Raw genomic sequence first — 18234 nt, 5'->3', positions numbered from 1 at the left:
GAGCTCTGACATGCTTCCACATGGTTCGAGATTGCCTTAATCCATCCCTGGTGCTGTGCACGTATGAAGTGTGCTTTCTGAACTGTCATTACTGGGCCAACTGCTTGCCAATTGCCACCAGGACATTCAGAAGCATGGACTCCACAGTGAGGAGAAAAGGAGTACTTGTGGCACCTTAGAGACTAACCAATTTATTTGAGCATAAGCTTTCGTGAGCTACAGCTCACTTCATCGGATGTGAAGACATTCTGCAGTTTCCACAGTATGCCTCCGATGAAGTGAGCTGTAGCTCATGAAAGCTTATGCTCAAATAAATTGGTTAGTCTCTAAGGTGCCACAAGTACTCCTTTTCTTTTTGCGAATACAGACTAACACGGCTGTTACTCTGAAATCCACAGTGAGGGTTATTCTCCCTGCTAAACTTGAGTTGCCCATCTATGATTGTGTTTCAGTGCAAGAGCTGTTTAAAAAAAAAAGTGCAAACATCCAAAGAATCTTATTTTTAAATAGGAAAGCGTGGGCTATTTCCTCACTGTCCTCATACTCACAAAAAGCTAAACTTTTTTTCTTCAGTTAAAAAAATCCCAAACATAAGTCACTTTTTCAATTGAGACAACACCCAAGTAATTTTCAGCTCGCAAAGTGAACAGTTCTCAGACTAATAAAGTACAACACCTTTGTTAGCCAATGAAAATAATCGTTTAATTAGGTTACTTGCCATTAGGGGGAAAAAAAAAAACTTATTTTTTCTTACTCAGAATTTATGATGTATGCATTTTATGTTCTCCCCAGAGTGGAAACTGGGTGATGTTGAGGTAAAAAAACCAAAAAACCCCAAAGTATTGCAACAGGTATTAAAATACAACGAAGAAACATTGGCTATGTAGACATTTTTTAGTTAAGAAATTAATTCTAGCTCATTTTCAGGTTTGATGTGGTGTACCAACTTCATTTAACCGCTTTTGATGATTTAATTTTCTTTAGGTCACTACCTCTAAGAACCAAGGTCCCATTTGTAAATTTTCCAACCTGTCCTGTTGGCAAAATACTGGCTGCTGATTTTTTCTTTTTGGATTTCCTAGGTTTAAAGAAAAAATGAGGATAAAGAAAAGTCATCATCCAAAGCATTTGCAAAAAATGCTATATTTAAGGTGAAAATACACCTGTTTCATAACCTATAATAATGCAATAGTAGTAGTTTGAAGTTTATTAATATAGAGTCTTAGCTACAGGCCAAACCATCTAATACATTAAATAAACACAAATTTTAAATGGACACAAACTCCAAAAATAGGATACAAATTTTAAAAACAACAAAATTAAAATTAGAAGGTTAGCGCTTCCCTAAAGTCAGTTATAACTTTAAATCAACCACCCCTAAAACAACATATACAAAAATCAGAAAAATATTAGAAGTACATTATTTCAGTTTAGGTCAAAAGTAGCCTTTTTCCTTATTTTTATGGTCCTAGTTATGCCATGAATATGTTTTGAAAAGTTTTACAAATATATAGCCCAATCCTGCAAACACTTATGCATGTGATTAATTTTTGACTTACTAGCTTAACCATACACAGATATTTGGATAAATAAAATCAGAAAGCATAAAGGCTTTTAGAGAAATACAGAAATCGTTCCAGTGAACCAACTACATTGTAATTAAAAATGCAATCACACCTTCAGAGCATGTCATGTGGTTTTTAAAATTTATCCTGCAGAACACTTCCTCAGGGACAAAACCAATGCCCTGTTTTGTAAGATGGGGCAGAAGGCACTAGATTTCACATCAAGTGCCTCACCTTACTCTCAAACCACTATTTCCAAACCTTTTGACAAGTCAGGGCAGAATTAAGGCAGTTTAATTGAGAATGCTTAAATTAGCAAGTTTAAAAGGTTAGACAAACAAGATCACAAAACAAGATTTGCAGTGAGGAGTTTCTAGAATGTATATGAAAAAATAGACTCCATTTTGATATGCACAGCTTTTGGCCTAAGACTGCATTTTTATTTACAGGCAATTCACCAGGAAAGCGTAAGCAAAAGCAAGTTTGCTATCAATACTTAGTTAAAATGTCTCACCTCTGCTCCTGACCTTTTTTCTTCTTTTTCTTGATAGAATCAGATTTATATTCCTGATGTCAGATTTAAAGATAAATATTTCAGTGGAAAACGAACAGATGCTCCTGGCTGAACAGCAGTCCAGAACATAAAGGCTCCTGCATATTGTGTGTCTAGGGAGCGGACTGTTTCAGGGTGGCTTAAATAATGGGTTGGATCCTTGATGGTGCTATGCAGATTTACATCTGCTGAGGATCTGGCCAAATGTAATTAGGCAACATGCAGTAAAAATCCACTAAAGTTAATTCTGTTTCTTTTGAAAGGTGAAAGTGATACTGCTGGCTTGATTTAAACAAGGGTGGGCTGGCGGGCAGGAAATTAAATGAAACATATTATCCTAAGTCTGCATCCTCCATAATCATGTGAACAATCCTCACTGATGGGAACAGCCCTGCTAGAATCAGAACAAATAACTCATGGGAATAAATGGAGTAATGAGCTCTAGGCTCCCCTCCTAATAAGGTGATCTGTTTCACAATTCCACAAATGGATAAGGCAGTTTGGAAAGACCAAGGAAAAGGATTTGATCGGCATCAACGGCCACTCCACTAAGTTATCAGAAAGTCCTCCCACACCTCTTGCAATTTACAAATATAATCTCTGTAAAGCTTGCTAAAAACCTCAGAGGATCTCCCAACCCTGCCACAAAACCTTGGGGGAAAAGGAGTAGGGGGAGAGGGGTGAGATACATGCTCCCTGTCCCATAGAATGGCCTCGCTATTCCTGTTAGAATCCTCCTCTCTCGAGGCTAGATATAACGGCTACTGTCCTTCTGATAGACTGGGACGCTCTGTAGAAGATCATCAATACCACAGTATAATCTAACGCAGGGGTCGGCAACCTTTCAGAAGTGGTGTGCCGAATCTTCATTTATTCACTTTAATTTAAGGTTTTGCGTGCCAATAATACATTTTAACGTTTTTTAGAAGGTCTCTCTCTCTAAGTCTATATATTATATAACTAAACTGTTGTTGTATGTAAACAAGGTTTTCAAAATGTTTAAGCTTCATTTAAAATTAAATTAAAATGCTGATCTTACAGCGCTGGCCCGCTCAGCCCGCTGCCGGCTTGGGGTTCCATTCACCTAGGTTGGCAGTGGACTGAGCAGCACCTGTGGCCGGGACCCTGACTGGCAAGGGGCCGGCAGCCAGGACCCCAGACCGGCAGTGGGCTGAGCGGCTCAGCCCGCTGCCAGTCTGGGGTTCCGCCCGCGGGCTCTTGCCAGCTAGGGTCCTGGCCCTGTCCACATAAAGTAGGTACCTATCTTCTCCCTGGTTCTAGCTGTTCTCTTCCTCTCTCTGCACTGAGATGAGGGCAGGAGTGCGCTGAGAACAGGGCTGGGGAGGAAGGAGCAGGCTGGGGGTTGGGGTGCAGGGTCTGGCCAGGAGCTAGAATGAGGGAGGGGTCTCAGGGTTGGGGCAGGAGGTTTGGGTGTGGAGCGCTTACCTGGGCAGCTCCCATTTGGTGCGAGGGGTGCAGGTGGGGGGGGAGGGAGGGAGGAAGGGAGAGTGTGTGGGCTCCAGTTTGGTGCTCGGGGTGGGGATGTGGGGGGTGCAGGAGTCAGGGCTGGGGTTGGGGTGGGGATTCAGGGGTCAGGGCAGAGGGCTAGGGTGTGTGGGGGGGGTGCAGGGGTCAGGGGGGTGGGCTGGGGTCGTGGGGGTGCTCCCAGCCCCCTGCCCTGAGCGGCTCACAGCAGGGGGCTGGAGGAGATATGCTAATTCCACCCACTTCCCCAAGGTCCCCAGAGCAAAGAGTGCGCTGCGGTTCCGCTTTTCCCTCTCCCCTCCGCTTTTCCCTCTCCCCTCCGTAGCAAGGGCCGTCAGCTGATCTGCCACAGGGAGGGAGAGGAGGAGGAGGAGGAGGAGGAGGAGAAGAAGGGGCAGGAACCCAGCATGCTGGGGGAAGAGGTGGGGGGAGGGGGAAGCTTGCCTGCCCTGCAAGGAGAGAGCAGTGGGCAGGGGGCAGAGAAGAGCAGGCCGGTCAGGGCAGGATTTTTAATGGCAGGCTGCTGTCTGCTGGGATAGGCAGACAGCAGCATGCCATTAAAAATTGGCATGCATGCCATAGGTTGCCGACCCCTGATCTAATGGGTTGAGGCTGACTGGAACAATATCCTCCCATCTTCAAGGTAGAGCACCAGCCCAAGTAATAAGAGACTGGAACTGGTAATGAAATCTGGGTCATTATCCCATTAAGCTACTGGACTAGTTGCGACCTGCGCCTTGTTATTTTATAGGAAACATTGCATACAAACCATACTATGATCCTCTTTCTTCACTGTTTTCTTCTCTTTAATTTTCTGTTGATAAATCTTGTAGTTCAAATATTCCTTTTTGGGAGGCTGCAGTGAAAAAGATGAGTAAAGCTATCATTGCAAGAAAGATTCAAACATATTCTAAAAATCTACATGTTTCTACACAGAATCAGCTTCCATGAGCGACTGCAAAGGGAAACAGAATAAATAGGTTGTGTGTCCTTTTTGGGGAGTGGACACAGGGGGCTTGTTAAGAAAGTCTGAAAGGTTTCCACACTCTCCTCCCCAATAAAAGAACCCCCAAAATCAAACAAACCCTAAAAGAAAAAGGTTTTCTGCTTGTTGTTTTCTTTCCTTTTTTGGTGGTAGTTTCTTGGACCACTCGGAAATGTAGATGGAAAGCTCTCTAGGGCCTTAACTGAAACACTGGGAGAAAAACTAAGTTCAGTAAGGGTTAAAAACATGCACAAAATTCACAGACTAAATTTCAAATGGCCTCAATAGAAATCACTTTCCCTCTCAATCATATTTTCACTTCCTGGGTATTTCTGATGTCATACACCTACTAATTCTCCAGTCAGCCAAAGACTCTTCCAACATAGACAAAAGGAGGGGTGTGATTTAAAAAATCGTTTTAGAAAGAGACAAAAACCAACATTTTGTACCATCTTGGCTAGGCAGCAGTTCTGCGGAAAAGGACCTAAGGGTGACAGTGGACGAGAAGCTGGATATGAGTCAGCAGTGTGCCCTTGTTGCCAAGAAGGCCAATGGCATTTTGGGATGTATAAGTAGGGGCATAGCGAGCAGATCGAGGGACGTGATCGTCCCCCTCTATTCGACATTGGTGAGGCCTCATCTGGAGTACTGTGTCCAGTTTTGGGCCCCACACTACAAGAAGGATGTGGATAAATTGGAGAGAGTCCAGCGAAGGGCAACAGAAATAATTAGGGGTCTGGAACACATGACTTATGAGGAGAGGCTGAGGGAACTGAGATTGTTTAGTCTGCAGAAGAGAAGAATGAGGGGGGATTTGATAGCTGCTTTCAACTACCTGAGAGGTAGTTCCAGAGAGGATGGTTCTAGACTATTCTCAGTGGTAGAAGAGGACAGGACAAGGAGTAATGGTCTCAAGTTACAGTGGGGGAGGTTTAGGTTGGATATTAGGAAAAACTTTTTCACTAGGAGGGTGGTGAAACACTGGAATGAGTTACCTAGGGAGGTGGTAGAATCTCCTTCCTTAGAAGTTTTTAAGGTCAGGCTTGACAAAGCCCTGGCTGGGATGATTTAATTGGGGATTGGTCCTGCTTTGAACAGGGGGTTGGACTAGATGACCTCCTGAGGTCCCTTCCAACCCTGATATTCTATGATTCTATGATCTTTATATACCTTGGCTCCCAGCATGATGGCACGTTCTTGTTCCAATATCCGCTGTTCTTTCTTTTCATATCCAGTGATTCCAAACCTGTGTACTTCCAGACGGGCCTAAAACGTTACAGAAATTTGAAACCATTTCAGAAAAGGTATGAGCTATCACAAAAAAATGGTCGGCACACCACAAAGGAAATCCATTCCAGAGAATGCTTAACAAATGTTTGGCAAATCAACATAGTTATAAAATAAGACTAATCAAATTTGGTACTACTGTGGAACATCGATCATTACCTATTTAATTTTTTTTTCACCCCAGTCTCTGGATACACATTCAGAGGGGGAATTAGTAAAGACACAGATTTTTACTTTAGTTTAATAATATAACTGAAGAACAAATAGAGGGAGAGGAGCTATAAGAAGCTCACACAGAGTGAGCCAGTGACCATTCATTAGTGGCTACAAATATGTTAGAAAGAAGAGGACATGGAACAACTGTGATGCATCTATCTTCAAAGGATACCCTATGCAACAGCTCTAGCAGTCCTCTGACATGCCTGCACCAAACAATATATTCTGGAATGCTCTGTTTGCAAAAGATAAATTTATCTAAGAACATTCCAAATTGGTCTCCACTTTAACTTTCCCAATCTCACACACACACACACACACACACACACACTCTAAGCAACCATCATGATTAGATGAGCCAGAGTAACTTACTTTTTCTAAGTTAAATTCTTGTCCAGCCACATTTTTCTCTGGAATAGCCATCTTTGTCTATAAAGAAAAGAAAGTGTTTCCATTTCAATCTGACAACTAGCCGCGATGTAAAATGTGTGCCAATAGCGAGAGTTTTTTGAATGGCAATAAAATGCTAGAAAGAGCTTAGAGCCTTTCAGCAGGAACCTCTTGTGTCTCTGTTACAATACATAAACATTTTAGACTTTTATATGGAACAATTTTGTATCGTGTCCAGAGTATGGACTCTAAAAATGCATATTTCTTTATCCTGTGTGTGTGTATTTCTGTTTGATAGTCTTTTACCCCTGCAAATGTCACACAAGAAAAATAATCCATTTTAAAAGCAGACTCTGTTCATCTTGTGTGGACACTGGTATTCCACAATTACTCACTCCAACAATATACAGGCCACATTCTGCATAACAACTGCAATGCAGACTTGCTTTAAAAATTCAAATTTAATTTGCAGTTTGTCAGAAAGAAAAAAAAAATACTGCCTGCAAAATACATCTTTACCTCACATACTGTAGAACTGATCAATGAAATTGTTTTTAATTGTTCACTTTATTAATATAACTTCATAAGCAAAGTTTTATGAATGAAACAACATTCATTCGTAAAACCGATTACCCCAATAACTGGCTAATTAAGTTTCACTTTCAATCCAATTGCTGCTTAAATCGCTGAAACTTACACTGTTTCAGCATTCTAACTTCTGTTCACTGTTTGCCATTCCTTACACTTGTCCATATTGTAACTCAAACTCCATTTTAACTTGTTCCAAACTCCATTTTAAAATGCTCAGTCCATTTTGTAAATGCTTGCTGCAACCTTCATTTTTGAAAAATTCTGCTGTAATCTTATTAGTTTAGTTTAGATGTTTGAATGAGGTATGTATGGATGATGGAATCAGCCTCCAGCCCCAGCCTGTCCTGATGAAATAAAGTGTAAACAGCCCTGACAAAGTAAGAGGAGTCCACCCTCAAAAAAAAAGAAAAAAGAACAAAAGTACAATTGAAGAAACATCAAAGCCAGGTCCTAGGCTGAAAGTCATGTCTGCAACGGACCCAGAGGCAGCGTGACACAGCAAGACCAAAATGACAGGTTTCAGAGTAACAGCCATGTTACTCTGTATCCGCAAAAAGAAAAGGAGGACTTGTGGCACCTTAGGTGCTGTGCCACAAGTACTCCTTTTCTTTTTGCGAATACAGACTCTCTTTTCTTTTAGCAAGACCTATAGACTCTGGATTCAAACTAAAGCCTACAAAAAGGATGGGTGAGATGGAAGACTTTGAAAGGTAGCATTCTGCTGCCAACATGGAAGGGCATTGGTGCATGCCCAACAGAGACCCAGCTCTTCCTTGTGCCTGGCTTTCCTGGCCAGTTAGCCGCCACAAGCTACGAACCCAAGCCACGAACTCAAGCTACTTTCAGGAATGGTAACTATACAGCAGCTGCAGAACCTGTGTGTGTGTATGAACGAATGTGTGAATGAATGTGAAACTGAATGAAATGTTATAGCTATAACTGACTGCCTACTACGATTCTTTTTGTATTCACAATAAATGTGACATTTTGTCTTATCCCCTTTAATAAGATCCTGCTGGTTTTTATTTTATTGATAGAACAGTACTTCTATTACTAATTTGTAATAAGGTCACCAAGAAAGAATAAGAAGAGGATATAAGCTTGAAATCACTTATTTCGCACATTAAATATGGGACGCACAGAGTGGTCAAAACAAACTGTACATCAGTCATGGAAAATCTGTGTATTCCTCGAGGGAACAGTGGTACCAGTATCTGCCTGACAATTTGTGGTAATCTGCAGGACAATGCTCAATTTATAGTTGTTTACAGAAACAAATCTATTAATGTATATAGCCATCTTAAATGATGGATACAAGAAAAAAATCTTATGCAGGAGCACAGTCAACAATGGCAGGCCAATAAAAGCACTATTTAAAAAAAATAAAGAAATCTACTATCAGTTGCCCACAATGAGAAAAGTACAAACTACATCTTTTCTGCTAAACAACTCATGCACCCAACGCTTAGATCATTTCAGAGCCCTATGTCTCCTTGGCTTGGTGTGATTTTTTTTTTTCCCCTCAAAAGGTAAAGTTCATGCTGGTGAAAGTAGTTTGGGTGGACAGTCCTGGAAAATGAATAACTTGGTTTAACCAAAGAACTGGCGCAGCAGCAATGCAAGCTTCTCCACATCACCTGGCCAACATGCCTCAGCTGTGACCGCAAGGCTGTGCTGCATGAGGTTCTACAGTTGCAGACTTAATCAAGGTTTCAGAGTAACAGCCGTGTTAGTCTGTATTCGCAAAAAGAAAAGGAGTACTTGTGGCACCTTAGAGACTAACCAATTTATTAGAGCATAAGCTGTAGCTCACGAAAGCTCATGCTCTAATAAATTGGTTAGTCTCTAAGGTGCCACAAGTACTCCTTTTCTTTAGACTTAATCAAAAATCCCACAACTCGGAGATGGTTCAGTTGCTGGAGGAAGGAGATGTCATGGCAGGGTATGAAGCAGCACGAATTGACAAATTGGGAACAGGGCACCACCTGTCTCTACACAGGCTATTTTCATGTAAGATTTCTGCTCTTTTCAGGATACAGTACTACTTGCAAAGGTGTGTAATGCATTCCTGTGGGACCCTGAAAGTTTCTCTGTGCATTTCAGATTGGTAATAAATCTCATTGAGTTATTTCAGTTTGTCTTTTTATTTTTATTTTTTTTAAAGTTCTTGAGTTTGGCAATCAGGGAGCAGTCACATCAAACTGCACTCTCTAGGCCAATACACAACCAGCTCCTAAGCAGGCTGATGCAGTATGGTGGCACACTGGATTGGAAAATTCAGGCCATTTCACTGTTTCGTCCACTCAACTTTTACTGTCTAAATGCAAAAGCATTTTTCTCCTTCCCACCTTCTCCCCAGAGGAAGTAGGAGCATCATATATAGCTATTCAAACTAGAGCTCAATCTACACTAGAACACTGAATTCAACCCCCTTTCGTATCAAACCTGAATTTCATGCTGCAGCTCCCCTATGTATCAAGTTAACTCAACACATCAAACCCAAATACCTTTAAACTTTGGCAAAATTCAGATATGAAACATCCCAACTCAACCATCTGATTGCTTGTAATTTCCAGAACACTCTGTAACATGCCATTTGCCAAAACCTTCCATAAGCAAAAACCACAAACACGAAGAAGAGGGAGAAGAGTGTGTTGGGGAGGAGAAAAACAACATAAAGAGATTCCTAGAAACAGAGGGATGAACAGCAGAACCCATCGTATGGTTTGCAGCTCTCACAAGCTGTTCGTGACTAAGGTCCAAATCCTACAATGAGCTCCACCTCAGCAGACCTACAGGCAGTGGAGGCACAGGGATCTACCCAGGCGAAGCCCATTGTAGCGTCAGGACCTTAGAGATTACGGCAATAAACACTACTTTTGAAATAGACGTAGAATATCAGGGTTGGAAGGGAGATCATCTAGTCCAACCCCCTTGCTCAAAGCAGGATCAATCCCCAATTTTTGCCCCAGATCCCTAAATGACCCCCTCAAGGATTGAACTCATAACCCTGGGTTTAGCAGGCCAATGCTCAAACCCCCACTGAGCTATCCCTCCCCAGCTATCCCAAGACTCTGTAACTAATTAATAACTGAAGGGAACCTCTTCTAGGCATGGGAGGTAGTTCAGCTGCCAGGCTCTGTCAGTCCTTGTCTGCTCACTCTGTCAACAAGTGGGCCAGTTACAGCCAGTTATGATGGTGATTTTTGGGATCTCAACAGCATTAAGAAATGGACTGAGACCACCAAACAACTACAGACCAGGTCTGGATTTGAGCCAACCACCTAACAGGCTCCATTATCTCATCCCCAATTCCCTGAGCTATCTGCTTCTCCAAACTTGTATATGAGCAGACACAGTACTAACTGTACAAGACTGTGATTCCAGAGAAAGGGAAGAATCCTTATGGATGTCATTTCTATGCCAGCTCACAAGATCAGAGCAGAGCAGCTGGTGGCTCAGTGACAACACAAAACGTGTACATAGAGTCTGAGAGGCAGACTTTTGTCTTTTTTGTCTCTAGGACACTAGACCCATCTTTGCTGTTGCTTGTTGAAGACTATGCAAAGCTTTACTTCTGACCTGAAGCAACAAACATATTTCTATTGAACAAGTCCCTTATAAAAGCTTAACTCATGCTATTTGTATAAGGGGCCTGGGAATACAAGGGGAATGACTCATTGTTTTATCTATCACTTGGCAGGCTTGTTTTTATTGTAGTATTGGAAGTTCTATACACTGATTATTATTTAAATTTTTGTTGTAAATATTGTTAGTCTGTGCAAAGTGCCTGAAGTATTCCACCAGCAATATAAATTTGAATAGATCTGTTTAAATATCTCCCTTAAACTGGGAAATTGGACCTCAAGCCTACAAACACACGTGCTTAACTTTACTACTATGAGTTGTCCCATTGAAATCGATGGAACTATTCATAAAGTTAAGCACATGCATAAATCTTTGCAGAACTGGGGCCTTAGAGGTAACCATATTTTTTCATGTATAACTAAAAACTAGGGCTGTCAAGTGATTAAAAAAAATTAATCGTGATTAAATGCACTGTTAAACAATAATAGAATACCATTTATTTAATTATTTTTGGGTGTTTTCTACATTTTCAATCAAGATATTGATTTCAATTACAATACAGAACACAGTGTACAGTGCTCACTGTATATTTATTTTTGATTACAAGTATTTGCACTGTAAAAACAACAAAAGAAATAGTATTTTTCAATTCACCTAATAAAAGTACTGTAGTTCAATCTCTTTATCATGAAAGTTGAACTTACAAATGTAGAATTATGTACAAAAAAACTGCATTCAAAAATAACACAATGTAAAATTTTAGTCCACTCAGTCCTACTTCTTGTTCAGCCAATCACTCAGACAAGCAAGTTTGTTTACATTTTCAGGAGATAATGCTGCCTGCTTCTTGTTTACAATGTCAACTGAAATTGAGAACAGGCATTCTCATGGCACAGCATCGCAAGATGTTTACATGCCAGAAATGCTAAAGATTCATAGGTCTGTTCATGCTTCAACCACCATTCCAGAAGACATGCGTCCATGCTGATGACAGGTTCTGCTCAATAACAATCCAAAGCAGTGCAGACCGACACATGTTCATTTTCATCATCTGAGTCAGAGGCCACCAGCAGACAGCTGATTTTCTTTTTTGTTGGTTCAGGTTCTGTAATTTCTGCATCGGAATGTTGCTCTTTTAAGACTTCTGAAAGCATGCTCCACACCTAATCCCTCTCAGATTTTCGAAAGCACATCAGATTCTTAAACCTTGGGTCGAGTGCTGTAGCTATCTTTAGAAATCTCACATTGGTACCTTCTTTGCATTTTGTCAAATCTGCAGTGAAAGTGTTCTTAAAATGAACAACATGTGCTGGGTCATTATCCGAGACTGCTATAACATGAAATATATTGCAGAATGCAGGTAAAACAGAGCAGGGGACATACAATTCTCCCACAAGGAGTTCAGGCACAAATTTAATTAACCCATTATTTTTTTAACGAACGTCAGCAGCATGGAAGCATGTCCTCTGGAATGGTGGCCAAAGCATGAAGGGGCATACGAATGTTTAGCATATCTGACACATAAATACCTTGCAATGCTGGCTACAAAAGTGCCATGCAAATGCCTGTTCTCACTTTCTGGTGACATTGTAAATAAGAAGAGGGCAGCATTATCTCCTGTAAATGTAAACAAACTTGTTTGTCTTAGCGATTGGCTGAACAAGTAGGACTGAATGGACTTGTAGGCTCTAAAGTTTTACATAGTTTTGTTTTTGAGTGCAGTTATGTAACAACAAAAATCTACATTTGTAAGTTGCACTTCCATGATAAAGAGATTGCACTACAGTACTTGTATGAGGTGAATTGAAAAATACTTTCTTTTGTTTATCATTTTTACAGTGCAAATATTTATAATAAAAATAACACACACTTTGATTTCAATTATAATACAGAATACAATATATATGAAAATGTAGAAAAACATCCAAAATATTTAATAAATTTCAATTGGTATTCTTTATTCTACTGTTTAACAGTGCGATTAAAACTTCGATTAATCGCGATTAATTTTTTTGAGTTTATCGCGTGAGTTAACTCCGATTAATTGGCAGCCCTACTAAAAGCACACTTGGTGAAGGCATAGAGAGCATGTGTGTGTCTGTCTGATGATCCACAGTGGCAAATTACAAAATAAGCTCATTGCCCAGACAGACAACAAATTAATAATAATACCTTTTACTTCTATGGTGGTATTTTCAGAGCCATCTAAGGGGTTTGGATGTCCAGTTCCTTTTAACTTTAACAAAAACTAGACATTGAACTTAAAAACATAAGAACGGCCATACTGGGTCAGACCAAAGGTCCATCTAGCCCAGTATCCTGTCTTTCCACAGTGGCCAATGCCAGGTGCCCCAGCGGAAACGAACAGAACAGGTAATCATCAAGGGATCCATCCCCTGTCGCCCATTCCCAGATTCTGGCAAACAGAGGCGAGAAACACCATCCCTGCCCATCCTGGTTAACAGCCACTGATGGACCTATCCTCCATAAACTTCTCTAGTTCTTTTTTGAACTCTGTTATATTCTTGGCCTTCACAACATCCTCTGGCAAAGAGTTCCACAGGTTTACTGTGTGTTGTGTGAAAAAAATACTTCTTTTTGTTTGTTTTAAACTTGCTGCCTATTAATTTCATTTGGTGACCCCTACTTCTTGTGTTATGAGGAGTAAACAACACTTCCTTATTTACTTTCTCCACAGCAGTCATGATTTTATAGACCTCTATCATATCCTCCCCTTAGTCATCTCTTTTCCAAGCTGAAAAGTCCCAGTCTTATTAATCTCTCCTCATATGGAAGCCGTTCCATACCCCTAATCATTTTTGTTGCCCTTTTAGTCTCCTAGATGGCTATGAAAATCTCATCCTTAATGCACTTTCCATCCAAACAACCCTTAGTTAATAGATTTAACTGAGGTAATTGAAATCACTACATTATATATTTGAATGTCAAGGCAAATATGGACGAAAATCTTACATTTGTAAGGAAAGGTGTTTATAAAGTATTACAGCAACTAATAGCAAATTTGTGGCATGTTAAGAAGTAGCCACTCTGTCAGCAATGTGCAAGAAAAAAGGCTAGCCTACTGTGTTATTATAATATAAATAATGGACAAAACACAGTCTACAAATACTGCCAATTTTTTATGACAAAAAACATCAAATTCATCTAGTTTTATGTCAATGGAGTTTGCCAGGGGCGGGGTTGGCCTAGCATAATCTCTGCCGTTTCAAGACTTCAGAAAGTCGTACAACTTAAGGCCAGAAGGGACCACCAGATCATCTACTCTTATCTCTTGTATATCACAGTCACCAACATCACCCAGCATCCGCACACTCAACCCAACCACTGAAATTAGAAAAATTATATTATGTATTATACTCCTCAGGAGACTAAACTATTACCTGACAGGCAGAGAGACTAGGAGCTACGGAGGTGCACCACTGCCCGAGGCTCCTGACATGGCAGGAAATTGATTAACTGAGATGTACTCAGATGAGCCAAGTGACCCAGACCTCATGCTGCAGAGGAAGGAGAAACCCCCCCAAGGTCATTGCCAATCTGACCTGGGGGGAAATTCCTTCCTGACTCTACATATGGCAATCACTTCAACCCTGAGCATGTGAACAAGAATCAGCAAGTCAATCACATGAAAGAGAGAATACTCTGTACCACCTTGGAGCCCTGGCCCACCTCCTTTGATCTGAATGAATGACCCATTCATTACCTTTGAAACACTGTCCTGAGTGAGTTCCACTTTAGGTTTCTTCTTTTTATTCCGACCATGAAATGTCACAACTTCCACCTCTGTGGTCTTTCCCTGTTGCGTAGGTTCGGGGGACACAGCATTAGAACCGCTGGTTTCTGGGGTTGATCGTTTTGAATCAACAGAGTCATGATGCATCTCATTTTTCAGTTTTTCAAAGAAACTGGAAGCACTTTTCCTTTTGCCTGGTATTGCTGAATCAGGACACGCAGCTCTATCTTCCATTACTGTTCTGGAAGGTTCTGACCCCATCTTGCTCTCCACATTTTTCTTCTGGATCTTTTTCTTTTCATTTTTAACTAACGGCTCTTCTCCTGTGCTTCAAAACAAACATTTCAGCTTTCTTTCTCAGGTACCCAATAATCAGACTTTAAGACATGTAGTGTTTGTTTGTTTTCCCCTCACAACCTTTCACTCTCTTTTGTATAGCCCAGTGGTTCTCTACCAGGGGTATGCATAGGTCTTCTAGGGGTACATCAAACTCATCTAGATATTTGCCTAGTTTTACAACTGGCTACATAAAAAGCAGTAGTGAAGTCAGTACAAACTAAAATTTGACTTGTTTAGACTGCTCTATATACTATACACTGAAATGTAAGTACAATATTTACATTCCAGTTTATTTATTTATAATTATATGGTAAAAATGGAAAAGTAAGCAATTTTTCAGTAGAAAGAAAAGCTACAGCTCACTTCATCAGCTTATGCTCAAATAAATTGGTTAGTCTCTAAGGTGCCACAAGTCCTCCTTTTCTTTCTGTGAATACAGACTAACATGGCTGCTACTCTGAAACCAATTTTTCAGTAATAGTGTGCCGTGACACTTGTATTTTTATGTCTGATTTTGTAAGCAAGCAATTTTTAAGTGATGCAATACTTGGGGTACGCAAGACAAATCACACCCGTGGAAGGCGTACAGTAGTCTGGAAAGATTGAGAGCCACCGGTATAGCCCCGATCAACGCAGGTTTACTCGCGCAAGGGACCACTGGGTGTCTATGTACCACACAGTGATGATGGGCACGTGATAGGCACATAGTAAAAGACTGCTAGCCTAGTAAAGGCTAAATGCTAAGCAGAGATAACCGGGGCAGGGAAGGAGGTAACAGAGCTGTTTTGAGGAGCCCATGAAATTTACAGCCAAAGGAGAGACCGAGCTCCTGATCCGGGGAGGAATCGATTGCTACCTTAGCACTGCTCGAGGGAAGCCCACGGGGGCTCGAGGGTCTCTAGGGGAAGGGGGATGAAGGGCTTACGGACAAACTTCCTGGGCTCACTGGAACCGCAGGAGCTGCCCTGCACCCTTCCACCGGGGGCACAGTGCCTGCGAGGGGCCCCTGGAGCGAGCCGCCCCGAGCCCTGCCTCAGGGACTGTAGCGCCCGGCCCTACACGCCCGGCTCCCGCTCTCACCCACCGAGATCATACAGGGAGCCGAGCACCGCGTCCAGCAGACAGCAGCGCGCCGCCGCCGCCACTTCCTCTTCCTCCTGCTGCGGGCACCTGCCCGGGCGCCGCTTCATCCCCGGGGCCACGATCTCCCCCGACCCGCCCGCGGCGCGGAAGAACGAGCGCGCGCACGCACGCGCGGCTTTGGCCGCACGCGGCCGCCGTCGTATCCAACATGGCGGCGCCCACGGGTCGCTTCTCCCCGCCCCCGCGCGGAGCCGCCCGCTAGGCAGAGCGAGGCGGGCGGGGGAATGGGCGCTCCAGGTGGAGACGGAGCCCGATAAGGCGGGGCGGGCTCAGTCTGGCGGCAGCGCGGGCAGGATGGCGACGGCGGCGGGACGCTCCCGGCTCGGAGCTCCTATGTACTCGGTAGGTGCCGGGGGCGCGGCGCGGCCCTTTCCCCACGCGTCTGGGCTCGACCAGGCTCCGGAGCGCCGCCGCCGACAGCCACTTGGGGGGCGGGTATCGGGTCTCCTCCCCCTGGGGAGCGGAAGAGGGCGCTGCGGGGCCGCCTGGCGGGGTGGGGCTGGCTGGCTAGTCCGGTCCGGTCCCCGGACTCTGGGGGCGAGTAGGACTGCTCCGGAGGCGCCGCGCAGACCGCAGGCGAGGGGACCCCTGTCGCCGCCGTTCACTCCGAACCCTAACGATTCCCCGCGAAATGGCCGCGCTCCCGGGGGGCTGCTCAGCCGCGGTGCTGTGCCTGCTACCAGCCCTCAGTGCGCTGCCCGTTCCCCTCTAGTAGAGGGTGGTTGCACCCACCGTGGTCATATTCGCCAGCCCTCAGGTGCAGCAGAGTGGGGAGCTGGGGCCGCTGTCTGTCCTGGAGCGGGAGGGATTTTGCTGTGTATTATAAACTCTTCATTCGGTGTCCCCCCTAGGAAAGGTGAAAATTAGTCGTTCTCTTTCTCTCCCGCCCCACCCGAGGGATCTTACTATTGCGTGTAACTTGCTGCCTTCTGTTCTGATGGTGTTGCTGTGTGTTTCACATTCTGGTTTGACACTCTCATTCAGGATTGTTTGAAATCTTCCCCCTGTTCCTTTTAGTCACTGTAGGTTTTTCTTTTTGCTTCAGCTTCCCAGGCAGAATATGAAATGTCTAGTACAAATAAAACCCATAAAATGTAACTATAGTATCTTACAATTAATAGCCTAGGGGGAAAACACTTGGGATGAGGTAATAAATGCACCCTTATAAACGACAAGACATGATGCTGGTGTGATGATGACTGTATGTTGTTATAAACTAATCTCACCTCCCACACACTAGTGGGAATTACTTAGTAATGGAAGAAAATAGGCTCAAACAAGAGAGAGATTTGCAAGTATGATTGCTGTTTAAACTGACAATAAATAACACTAATTTACTGTCATCTCAATGTCTGTTAATTAACATTCACTAAATTTGTGGTTCTGTGTGGGTTCTGTCCAGAAGTCATCAACTACATCTCTATAGGCTCCTAAATCTGAAGGTGGCTACTTATTTCAGTTCCTTTCCCTTTACAGGAGACTTATTTTCCATCTGAATTCTTTAAAAAAAAATTATATAATTGGAAAGAAATAGTAATTAAATTCCCTATCACCAACAAAAAGGTTTCTATTGCAGATATACAAACACCTCCTTTTTAAATGGAAACCTACAGTATTACTTGTTTAATCAATATTGTGATATGTACAAGATGTTATGATTGCAACTCTAGCTTTTGTAATGTCCTGACTTTTGAGTGTTTGACTTCTCAGATCTAATATTACAATAATGCTAGTTTTTGCACTTAATCCTGTCTGTTTGAAGGAGAATGGGGGCGGGGGGGAAAGCACCAAGACTAAAGATAGATTCAGAGTAGCAGTCGTGTTAGCCTGTATCTGTAAAAAGAAAAGGAGTACTTGTGGCACCTTAGAGACTAACCAATTTATTAGATGTCTTTGTTGTCAAAGAATTTGATTCATGCCCATTGAAAGACTCTGATTTCACTGGGCTTTGGATCAGGCCCAGAATGCTTTAGATACCTTGTGCCTGTCTAGTGGGATAGCAGTACTAGGGTGGTTCTAAGTGGATCAGTTAAGCAGTATATCTTTTAACTGTGGAATCTGCCCTGCTTCTCTAGCTCAGTTACACAAATAACATGTGTAAAATTCCCAGCTTCAGCATTTTTTACTGTAGAACTGTTTGTTGTAAAACTTGATTTTTGTTCCTCCTTTCCTAGTGAGGATTCCACAAAACAAGTGCAGTTTGACATTTCTAGCATCAGCCAATTTTTGAGGGACCTAAATTAATGCAATTTTTTTTATTTAGAACATATGGATAAACTGCTCTCCATTCAAATAACTGAGCAAAATTTGTTCAACCTTTTAAAAATCTACTCCATCT

The 18234-nt window shown here is 42.4% G+C and overlaps 2 protein-coding genes across 3 annotated transcripts in view; one reads left to right on the top strand and one right to left on the bottom strand.

Moving 5' to 3' along the window:
- Window positions 1–676: 676 nt before the first annotated feature.
- FSAF1 (40S small subunit processome assembly factor 1) lies at window positions 677–16046 on the bottom strand. The gene is given in 8 exon segments (XM_073338019.1): window positions 677–1078; window positions 2080–2132; window positions 4373–4459; window positions 5759–5854; window positions 6464–6520; window positions 14385–14737; window positions 15838–15997; window positions 15999–16046. Coding segments are annotated over 8 exon segments (984 nt in total). The 3' UTR covers window positions 677–948.
- The window catches only part of GNPAT (glyceronephosphate O-acyltransferase), a 40351-nt gene continuing 37895 nt past the window's right edge, over window positions 15779–18234 (top strand). For both annotated transcript variants that reach the window (XM_073338018.1, XM_073338016.1), the window contains exon 1: window positions 15779–16238. In XM_073338018.1, the coding sequence (XP_073194119.1) occupies window positions 16191–16238 (48 nt within the window). In that variant the 5' untranslated portion in view covers window positions 15779–16190. The remainder of the gene's footprint in view (window positions 16239–18234) is intronic.

This window comes from Lepidochelys kempii, chromosome 3, assembly GCF_965140265.1.
Source record: "Lepidochelys kempii isolate rLepKem1 chromosome 3, rLepKem1.hap2, whole genome shotgun sequence".
In the NCBI taxonomy this organism is placed as follows: Eukaryota; Metazoa; Chordata; order Testudines; family Cheloniidae; genus Lepidochelys; species Lepidochelys kempii.
Note: the sequence above shows the minus strand (reverse complement) of the source record. Positions and strands in the feature narration are given on the sequence as shown.